The 11,238-nt window shown below is 40.7% G+C and overlaps 1 protein-coding gene across 4 annotated transcripts; it reads right to left on the bottom strand.

The window, feature by feature from the left end:
* Nucleotides 1-287: 287 nt before the first annotated feature.
* On the bottom strand, nucleotides 288-10,742 carry MTX3 (metaxin 3). Of its 4 annotated transcripts, none has more exons than XM_054810566.1 (9): nucleotides 10,389-10,742; nucleotides 9,766-9,835; nucleotides 8,152-8,228; nucleotides 6,567-6,659; nucleotides 5,333-5,515; nucleotides 5,109-5,185; nucleotides 4,101-4,258; nucleotides 3,600-3,688; nucleotides 288-2,215 (listed from the first exon to the last, which is right to left on the bottom strand). In XM_054810566.1, the coding sequence occupies exons 1-9, from the start codon at nucleotides 10,467-10,469 to the stop codon at nucleotides 2,141-2,143; spliced, it is 903 nt and encodes a 300-aa protein (XP_054666541.1). In that variant the 5' UTR covers nucleotides 10,470-10,742; the 3' UTR covers nucleotides 288-2,140. The 4 variants fall into 4 exon arrangements, with proteins under 4 accessions (XP_054666541.1, XP_054666540.1, XP_054666542.1 ...); XM_054810565.1 differs by having other exon boundaries at nucleotides 288-2,189; nucleotides 10,389-10,737; XM_054810567.1 differs by lacking the exon at nucleotides 3,600-3,688 and having other exon boundaries at nucleotides 10,389-10,740.
* Between the last annotated feature and the right edge of the window lie 496 nt (nucleotides 10,743-11,238).

Here is an 11,238-nt window from a genome sequence, read left to right as displayed (position 1 = left end):
CACACAGCCCAAGGCTCACACTTAGTAAGATTAGAAAACCAGTGCTTCCCCATTCCCCCTTTCCAAAAGCAGTTGTGTTAAAAGAAAGGATTGGTACCGAAGAGCTGTGATTAAGATTTAAAATCTGACCTCATACATACACTAAATTGTTCCAATTTCTTGTTCTAGCAATCAGCAGTTTTTCTTTTTTTTTTTTTATGGACAAGATAAACCTTTTCACAATGAAAAAGAAAAATGTTCAAAAAACCTGACATAATTTCCATAAAAAGCACTACCAAAACTCCACTAAAAATCCAAAATTTTAATCTTGGAACAATGACCTTTTTACAAAGAGATTTTAAAGATTGAGTGTACATAATTCACAAAAGCAACCAACTAAGGCATATTCTCCATAGCCATATTTATAAATTAAAGACTTTGAAAAGCCATGTGACTTGATCTCATTTAAACCTTGTCAAGATACAGGCAGTAAAAATTTTAAACATTTGACTTACTTTTACATGTAGTGGACTGTCGGTTTATACAATTATCATAAGAATGAGCTAGATGAATTTCAAATCACTGAAACAAATACTCTAGTAAGAGCATTAAACTTAAACATTATTTTAAAGTGCTCATTAGAAACCCAACATTTCAATTATAATTAAGAAATGTTAAAGATATTACATTCCTGACATATAGAGTCTGAAAGTACGGTATGTACACGATCTACAGTCTTGTCTTTATAAATAGGAAATAATTTATCTCTATATCTGAAACGTGACTAGTAGTGGAAAAGAAGGTGCAAGACTCTTTCGATTTGGCCAGAAAAAGGAAAAAAACAGAACAGACATCCCCATACATGCAGCTATTGGAATTCTGTATCCCAAGTGCTGCCATTTTGGCCAATCTCCTTGACTAATTCTCTTTACACCCACTCATGAAGCATCTACCAGTAAGTTGCCAGTAGAGAATTACAGCATCTCTCTTGTAACGGAATCGCTTGGGTCTCTAGAACTGGCAAGGCTGCTGCTAAGAGAAAACGTAATGAGACCCAAGCCCCTTAATTAAACAGAAGTATGCACTGCAATGTATTAAACTTTGCAGAGATAAAAGAATTCTGAACTAGACTGTCAACAAAAATTTGGATTTTTTTATTTTAATTTTTGAATGAACTATAGTGGTTATAAAAAAAAGACAAAACTAATTTGAAGGCATCTGTGACAAGTTTGAAAGCCTACATAAGCTTTCTTATAAATCCCTAACCAGTTCCCTTCAACCCAGAGAGGCAGTATGTTTGCTAGTCAGTCTCTTGTCCTGACAGGAGCTAATCAAACCTCTCCATCTCACTACCAGTCCCCTGTGATTTTGACTTAACAGTTTTGCAGTACGTGGTATTATTACCCTGTGCACAGGTAAAGCCTGTTTCACACAGGACTATACCAGGTACCTGTGAAATGTTAGTATTGTACATCATTGTACACCCCACAGTACATACACTTTTCAACAATCCTCCTCAAAGTACATGTCAAGCTTTCAGAAATACAAACAACCTTAAAACACAAGATCCGCAAGTGTTCATGAAAGTAAAATAAAACAATATTTAACTTCTCATTGCTTTTCATTTCTCAGCTGCCATCAAGGGCAACATTTCATTTTTTCACAGTCTTTTCACTGATATTTCAACTAAACTATGTAATTGTCAGTCAGATACAAAAGTATACCCACTCACATATAGTAACATGATTACAGTAAAATCAAAACCCACAAAATAAAACAACAATGAACATTCCGTAAGTGGAATTTTAACTTTTGGTCAACATTTCTGGTAGGCTAAAGGCAAAAATATGCTGTACAAAATCACTTCAGCATCTGCAGGAATAAGCCTATTCTTTACTTTAGCCTCAGCTTAGTATGTGGTCAGCCTGAATTATGCGATTTCTTAAAAGAACAGGTAGATAGGAGATTGTAAAGCTATATTTCTTCCCTACTTGTACCCATTAGCAGATTCTTCCCTTGCAAAACACATTCATGTGAAAAAATCTACTGTGGTGCTCAGAAGAGTTGAAGGCAAACACGTGTATGGGCAACAAAAGCTGTCAAGGTGACAAACGATTCAATGGACTGCTTCCTTCTCCACCTGCAGCAAGCTTGAGCGTTGTTAGCTTTCGAGGGGGATGCTGAGGACTCTTACGAAGATTGTCGTCCATCTGCAGAGAAATAATGAGAGCCGGATCTGGCAAACAGTAGAATATAGATTATACGATTAGTCTATATGTCAGGGCGGCCATCATTAATGCTGGTTTGGGGTATTTTTTACCCCGTTATTTCAGCCCCATCCAAAACTGATGCCTTGGTTCCTTTCCACTCCCAAACATATGCTTGTGTTAGAACTGCTATTCATTCCATTAGCACATGGTGCATCAAACCCAGGGCAAATAGGTGTGTTTCTGCTCAAATCATTTCATCAAGATTACTGAAGAAAGCAACATCGCTACCTTCTTCTAAGAGGTCAAAGTTTCAATTTTGTACAACAGCCAAATGGTGCTAGAAGGCAGATCAAAAGTCAAACTGCTAACATCAGTGGATGCTTTTGCATGTTCAGCACCTCACAAGAACAAATCTTTTTCAAATTAGAAATGTTCTGGAGGCGCTGGGTGAATTTAGATTAGTTATAGATTTCGAAAAGTATTTACTAATGAACTTCTAATAACACCTTTTCAAAGACAGGTTAAAATTAATCTCTGAATATAAAGATTTTACATTTCAATAGGAAATCAATCTAATGCCCTGTGTGTAATGTGGTATCAAAAAGAGTCTAGTTACTACAGAATAAACAGAATCACAGAGGACAGCACAGGGGAGATCTCCAGAGGGTGTCTAGTCCATCCCATTTCCTCAAGGTAGGCTCAGCTTTACCTAAATCATGCCTGACAAATGTCTACATAACCCATTCTTAAGAACTTCCACAGTCACACTTCAATACCACAAAGACAAGATACAATCAATACCTAATGCTACAGAAGCTGATCACACTTAGTGCTCTATTTCATACACAGGAAAAAACGCCTTCTATCCTTCTAGTTACAGTATTCTGTCTGCATCAGAAGAGTAATCCTTCACAAGTATTTTTGACATAAGTTGTATAGCTTTTGATAGGTGCTGAGTGACAGCCTTATAAACAAAGAATATAAAGAAATAAAAGCTAGATGCAGAACAAGTTGGAGAAAGAGTGACTAGGTTAGTGACTACAGCATTCAGCTGGGAGCAAGAGAGCTGCTGATTGGTCTTAACTTGCAGGACCAGTTAAGAGTTTTGATCAAAACATTTGCTTCCTCCTTTGCTGGAATGTACAGTTGCAGAAAGACACCTCTATTTTGTTGGTATGTGCACTTGAAAGACAATGTTCTTTTGATTGTAATAAAAATACTTATTAAGTGCAAGGCTTCATTAATTATTCCCTTCAAATGACATAATAGTCTTCCTGCCACTCTACACAAAGTAACTCACTAGAAAAGAAGCAATTAAAATAAGATGTCCACTGTACAGTTGCGATGCAAGAATATCTGAACAAGTAACCACAACGAAGCAGCAAAATTAGAGACTGAAGCAAAAGTAACCTTTTCAATCAAGTTGGATTCCTTATTTACAAGCTGTGTGAGTTTCTGCAGATTAGCATCTGCTGTATCCTGTCCAGCCGGAGAATGGCCTGGAGAGTGAAGGTAGAAAGATGAAGAGTGAAAAGGTATTTACAAAAGCTTTTAAATCCTTAAAAACTAATCCCACATTGGAGAGAAAGTTCATGCAGTATTTTTAACCTAAGAAGAATTTAAGTGGAAAAGCCATTCCAAGAAAAACAGAAGTACTAAGCATGAGCCATAGCACAGATACACGTGCATTTTGCCAATGCTTGACAGAATCTAAAACTGAGTATTAACCCTTACTTTTAATTTTTAATCCTTTCTGCACAATTTTGGAAGTTTCTCTACCTCATTTCCTCACAGAAGCTCTAGCATGAATGACATAAAATCTAATTCTGCCATGGTTCACAGATGGAATCCTGGAGTCCTAATCCAAACAAGACTATACATGACAAAAAGGGGAGAAGAAACACAGCTTACCTGAGACAGTCAACCTGAAGTAGCAACTTAAAATATCATCACAGAATCGACATAGATTGGGAAGCTGTCTCAAATGCTCTTGTAATTGTACTCTGGGGAAGCACACTTTATAAATTGGTGCAAGGAAACCAAACACAAAGGCATCCAAGGTGGTGGGCCTGGAAAGAGTGACAAACCAAAACAAAATCCCAAAGTGACTGAGCTCAGACACTAAGACCTCTACATCGTAACAGTTTTCTGTGGATGTCTAACACAACTCACTTCAGGACATAGCCAGCTCTTGTGGCATTCCATCTTTTCATATCAATTTGGTAAATGCTTTGTACAGACTATCTGCTGATTTCAGCACCTCTGAGCTAGAAGCATGCTGGCAAGCCGAAACAGTAACTTCAGCATTAAAATCCAGTCATGCTGCCACATACACTGATAAACAAGCCACTCTAAAACCCATTTCTGGCACCACAAAAGCCAAGCTGTATGCCAGGGGACCAGGATCCTCTCTCATGAAGTGGTCCGACTTCAGTGGCTAAAGGAACAGATCATCCTTTTTAGGACCTGTTGGTGCTATGTTGTTGGCTATATCTGCTTCCTGCTCTGTACACATACCACAGGAAGACAAGTGCTCCCAGACCTACACCCCCCTCCCATGAAGACAGTGGTAACACCTCAGGCTTAAAGCATTTTTTCTGCATACAAGCACAGGAGGTGACATTCATTGGCTAGAAAAGCATTCTCTAGTGCCACACTAACTCATCAAGCACTCCACATTTTCTTAGCAGCTGTGGGCATCATCTGCCTCTCTGTGGAAAAATGCAGGATAAGGGAGACACCACATTGCCTCCAAACATCCCATTTGTGCCCCATTTGCTCATTTAGATTTATCTGAAAAGCAGAGTGTGAGACATGAAACTACCGTGCAGCACTTTTAACATTCTGGTAGGTTAAAAAAAAAAGTTTGTGTACCTGGTTTATTAGTCACTAAAAAAAAAAAAAAAAAATCACACTCACGTATCTCCAAAGAAAAACTGAGATGTTCCCAATCTCTTCGACAGGAGATTTAGGCACTCCTTGGCATCCCTGTATATCTGATGAGACACAAGACTGTCTAAGAGCCCTAGGTGTAGCAAGGCTAGTATGCACAGCATCGTTCATCATTTGACAGTGTGCTAGACTGTTTCAGTTCTTGTCTTTCACAGCATCAACTTACAAATTCTTTACTACACAACACATACCTGTGCTTCCACTTCAGTGAGACTGTAGAGTGGAGGCCCTCCCCTGGTCAGCAAGATCCTGTTCAGCGCTTCCCTGGACATCTTTCCAGGCATATACAAACTCAGTGGGAAAGCAATCCTTGAGGCAAACCATGGCTTTGTCACACTGCAGTAATTTTCAGCCTCAACCCAGAAAGTGTGCAGCTGTATCAACATAAGAAAAAATATTGCTGGAATTTGAGTAAGAATAGTAGGCATCTCTTAAAAGTTTGATGTGTAAGATCTCTGTCAGAGAAGCAGAAGCACACTAGGAACCATTGTAACTTAAGGCAATCAGGCTCCATAAAGGATTATACTAATCATTTCAGTGTAGTAGTATATAGTTAAGGCAACAGCTACCTTCCACCTAAAGACAAACAACAAAGATATTACATAGACCTATATACAGGTGCATAAAATTAAATACACACTCATGTTTATGTATGTGTATGTATATATACACACTCATACACACTCACCGTACATAGAAAATATATTACATAAAAAGTTGCAGACATACAGGATCAGGTTTGAACTTTCTAAATTTTTTTAAAATTTTATATAAATCTTAAAATAAAAGATATCATGAAATGATGAATTTGAAACCTTGTGGGTCAGCTGAAGAGGCTAACCTATGATACCATCTGGTCAGAATACTTCTGTCTGTACAAACTGAAGCCAAAGTCATACAAGAGATCCAATATCTGGGGATTTTTATAGCGCCAATGTACTTCAACTAAATTGGAGAAGGCATGTGGCCCTGTGTTATTTAGAACTGAAAAATTAAACTACTAATGGGTATTCTAATTTCTCAAAAGCTCTAATCGAACAGTTCAAAAGCTTCCACAGTTGTGCACCCCACATCAGACATACCACATCTTACTCAAAGCTTTTTCAAAAGAATCAAATGAAACAAAACATAGCCACAATAAGCTGTTTTCAGGATACTGTTTCCCAAAAAACATCTAAAAGAAAAAACATGCACAGGTGCCCTTTTAAAATGTCTTTCATAAATTCATTATTATTACTTCACACCCCACAAACACACACTTCTTTCAAAAGTTGCTAGACTGTATTTCCAAAATTGGACTAACAAAGCAAATACATTCCAGTCAGAACTATGGCTGAGAGACTTTAATGTCTCTCATGTTGGGCACCTCTTGTAGCATTCATTTCCATAAATTCTGACCATTATAAAGTATTTCTCAATACTTACCAGAGCAGGAAGCAGTTTCTCTTCAAGTAGTGCAATATATGCCAGCGTATCAGCTCCTTGTTTTGCAGACAATTCATAATCAGCATTATATTTCTATGAATTAAAAAAAAAACCCAAACCATACTAGAAATAGTGTTACACAGAACTTTCCAAAAAGATTATCAATGCAGCCGAAAGTTGCTTCAAACTCAACAGCTATCAAGTTAGTAAACGTAACATTTTTCAGGACAGAAGCATGCGCTCACTAAAATGTCTTTACTTCTCCAGGCCAGCTCTGTCAAACCTCCTTCCATCTCCCTCTTCCACTTTCCCATTCTTAGATTTTTGGGTCCTCCTATTCCCAAAGTAACTCTTGTGTCTCCTTCCCATTGCTTTCCAAGCAAGTGTCCAGTGACACAGAAGCACTTTTTCAGTACTTATGGATGTAGCAAACCTCTGGCAAGTCCCCATCTTTATTTTTCAAGAAGCATCTGGCACTTAAGCTGGTATAAGCATAAAAAAAAGGCAAGCATTCCCATCTTTTGCTTTTAATTACCATTCTAAAAGTTTAGAAATTGGATGCTAACAATATAAGGGACCAGATGCACAGCTAAATTAATGCAGTTACAGCTGACTGAGCTTTTAATTCTGACACCGGATCCTTTTAAGGTACATTAAAAGGGTTGGTAACTTTTTTTGGGGGAGAAGACATTTGCTTCATTAATTTAGGAAAAAAGGGTCAGTGCTGACCCTTAGATATCTGAAAAGCAAGCATATTATTGTTATACTTAAGGAACCTTCTTTTCCCCCAACATTAAGGAATCTTTGGTATTTAAATAGCTATGAAACTTCTGAATTTTAAAACAACTGTCTAAAATCCCATCTCAAATGTGCAGTTTTCAGATTCTGTTTTTCATCACCCCAAAGATTTAAAGTTTCACTAACATGGCATTCATCAGATAATCTTCCTGACTGGGCAGGAACTGAATTTCTCATGTAAAAGCACAATAGTGGGCTGGAGGACCATATTAGAAATAAAAAGATGATGCCATGCTTTATTAGACATCTTTACACTTTGTGAAAAGAATAAATCAAACAGCTTGCTTCTTTGTGAATAAAACATTAAGAGATCTGCAAAAGGCAAGCAGGAGTTGACTACACAATAACATGATGTACATCAAGAAATGCTTGCAGTCATTTTTACACTACAAGATACAGAAAAACTATGTAGGCTAAAAACAACGCTGTATGTATTATCCTTCAAAAAAAAGAGCACTGGGAGACGAATAACCATTTAAGCAGTTAAAAGTGTTATAATTAAGAGCAGGGTGCTCAGTGAGAAACTGCTCAATTAAGGCCAGTTTGTTGTCCTTTTCAATGAACAGTTTTCTCATGCCTATTTTTAAATCTTTCACATAACTAACAATCAAACTTTCAAGCAGCAATCTGTTATCCACCACTTTTTAATTCTCATGCATGTATGAAAAACAGGAAAGCACTGGGTCTGAACTGAATTCCAGGTTTTCAGAAGCCTGTATCAATGTATACAGGGGACATGCAGAGGCAGGGTAAGACAGAGAAAACAAATCTTTTGAAAGAGACCTACCTGCTTTCTTAAGAAGTTTAGTATTTTTGCTGGCTGAGAAATAACAGTGTCTTCTGATATCAGGACTGGTACATCTCCTAGCGGGCAAAAATAACACAGTCAACAGTTTATATGGATAAGTTCTAACATAACCAGACAGCAATCAGTCACTTCATCTACTTTCCTTTTCTCTATAGCATGCTCTGATCTTCCTAACATGTACGCACAAACTAAGCTTTATACAGCATGGGGGTTCCACCAAAGTCACAAAGACATTTAGTATATTATGGCCTTCGCTAAAAACAACACATAAAGAACGGCCCACATCAAATCAGACTGAAGCCAATGTGTTCTGCTAAGTATCTCATACTTGTCTGGATTTCAGATGTTCATTTTAAGATAAAGATTCCAAGCTAGTCCAACTGCCCTCTCAACTCTTTCACCTCTGGGCCTGTCCTTTCTACTCCAATTCTTCCCTCCAAATCCATTTTAACCACCTGTTTTCTCTCGCTTTGCTATAACCACTGCCTAAGCTACCACTGCATAACCATGAACTATTCCAGAACCAAGCATTTCCCTTCTACCAGAAGCTTACTCTTCAGCCTTTACTTATCAGATTGCAGGATCAAAGACTGTAGTGTTAAATCTCTGGAACGGGGGCTATCTTATGTTCACAACGTAACTGCCACAATGAGCCTAACATGACTGTGCTGCTAAATACTATTAAAGTACCAATTATCACCAACACTTACTATTTGCATTTATTATTTTTTTAAATGGATTTTATATATTTTGGCTATGAAGAAAGCCACCGAACTTTTGGCAAGTACACCCAGCTAGTTCTTAGTATTTTCTGCTAACAGAAAACAATACACTGAAAAGCAAGAGTCAAAAGCGCAACTTCTGCACGGATACAGAAATGCCTGAACTGATGATGTTGTAAGTGTAAATGACAGAATACTTTAACCTGGCAGTGATTTTACCTCTTTGGAATACACCAAGACAATAACTTAAATTCTGAGCAAACAGATCTGCAATGAGTAGAAGCATCCAACACAAATAAGTGCTGATACCTTATCTCCAACTTCTCTAGAACTAGATTGTTAGTCACGTTTTCTGAGTCAAGCTCTCTAACTCAACACAGTATTAAACATCCCAGCTGGTGCAAGTTATACTCTTTGAGGCTCACATTCCACTTCCAACTGTACCAGCCCATTAAATCATGTATAATTAAAGAACACTATTTCCACACACAAATCTAGTTACTATCATTATAAATATGCAAAGTGCAAAAAGCTTAAAAATTTGCTTGCACTGCAGCATCAATTTAGACTGCCTGACAGAAACAGGTATGCACTTGGCACCACTGCTTTGTTGACTGTCCGCTGCTTCACCCATATACATTTTAATAAAGTGTCCTTTGAGACACTTTATTTAAGTCTTCTGTTACTTTATTCCCACAAATTCATCACACTGCATCCTGTAAAGTCGTTTATTGATGTATCATGAAAGTAGGTAGCCTTCACTGGGGCAGGTCGCATTCATGAACACAAAACCAAAGCAAACTCAGAAATTGGAACCCACATTTATAACATGGCTATGATTAAAAGAATAAAAAAACCGCAAAGATTGTACCTTTCGGAGCTCTCCAAGAGTTATTTATAGTATTCACTGTCAGGGGAGCACCAGAAAATTTGGCATAAGCCTGCATAAAAGATTGCGGGGGGAAAAAAACATCCAGTCACTGCGTGTAAGAAAGCACTTTACAAGTTGTTTTAAATGGCTTTGGGTACTGAAGACCGACTAAAAGCAAATGCGCCGCCAGGTGCCCTAATGCCGCCCGTTAAGGCCGAGGCCAGACAGCCCGCGGGAAAATACGACGCCCTCAGAAAGGGCAGCAGCCCTGCTCGCGGCTCCGCGGGGGAGGCACGCCACGGTCCGCGGCGAGGCGGCTGCCTGTGGGGAAAGAACCGGGGACCGTACTAACCTGCCAGGCGACGCCGCGGGCCCTACCGCCATCGCCTTCCACCCCCGGCCGGGCGCGGCGGGCCCCTTGCCCGGCACAGGCCTGGCCTCAGGGCGACGAGGGCGGGCGGGCGCGCCCCTCGGCGGCGTCGCCTCTCCCGAAGGGACAGAGCCCCACGGACAGCCATGCTGGCGGCAGGCAAACCCCGGGGCGCCGTCCCTCCTTCCCTCCCTCCCTCCCTCCCTCCCTCCCTCCTTTCCTCCCGGGGCGGGTGGCGGCCGCCGGCCGTTACCATGACGGTTAAAGACTCCGGGTGCAGGGACGGCAGCCCCCAATCGCCTCCCCAGCAGCTCAGCTCCATGGGAGCCGCCATCTTGTCCACCGTCCGCGCCGGTCCGGGAAGCGCGGCGCTACTGCCCTCGCATGGCAGCGCCCGACCGTCCCCGGCCGCACCTCGGGGAGGGAGAAGGCGGCGGTAGGGGGGGCATGCACGGCTGAGGGGCCGCCAGCGCCCTCCGGGCTCGTGTGGCCGGGAGGTGGCGGGGGGTCCCCGCGTAAGGGTGTCCGGCCCTGCCCCTGATCACCGCCGCCTGCTGCCGAGGCCCGGGGACGAGGCCGCTGGAGGCATCGCTGAGGGGAAGGGAATGTCGGCGGCCCGAAGCCGTTGATGCGTGGGGAAACCTCGCCCGCCCTGAGGTACCGTCGTTTTACTCGTGAAACACGGCGGCTTATGCTACGGCATTGCTGAACCCCAGCTCTCTGGCTCTGTTATTACACACGAGGCTGGTGACTTTCCACAGGAACAAAAAATGTGGCTTTCGATCAGATGTGAAGAGCAGTCATCAGCCATTTGGTTTTAAAAATAAGGAACTCCAATCATATGGTAGCAGTTTTGACCAGGTTCTAACGATAACCCATTCAGTCTGTTGTTTTACTGTGGAGCTTTAAAGGCATCAAGTTGTCAGCTGCTTCATTTCAGGGTTCATGCAGACATGCCACAGCACATCTAAATACTAAGTCAAGTAAAATGTTTCCATCCTTCCCACACAAGGAAAAAATACCACACACTGACACCCTCTCTCCCCCCTCTCCCCCCCAACCCTGTACTGACCACCCTTATTCAAGCATTGGATGCATAAAGA

This window comes from Grus americana, chromosome Z (assembly GCF_028858705.1).
Source record: "Grus americana isolate bGruAme1 chromosome Z, bGruAme1.mat, whole genome shotgun sequence".
Classification (NCBI taxonomy): Eukaryota; Metazoa; Chordata; class Aves; order Gruiformes; family Gruidae; genus Grus; species Grus americana.
This window is presented reverse-complemented; position numbering and strand designations above follow the sequence as displayed.

Excerpts from the sequence above, each read along its gene's own strand:
- MTX3 (XM_054810565.1), bottom strand. The coding sequence starts at position 10,469 with ATGGCGGCTCCCATGGAGCTGAGCTGCTGGGGAGGCGATTGGGGGCTG. Across the intron at positions 9,836-10,388 it reads CGGAGTCTTTAACCGTCATG|GCTTATGCCAAATTTTCTGG; the intron begins GTAACGGCCGGC and ends TCTTTTATGCAG. Across the intron at positions 4,259-5,108 it reads CAGTTTTTCTTTGGAGATAC|GCCCACCACCTTGGATGCCT; the intron begins GTGAGTGTGATT and ends CACTCTTTCCAG.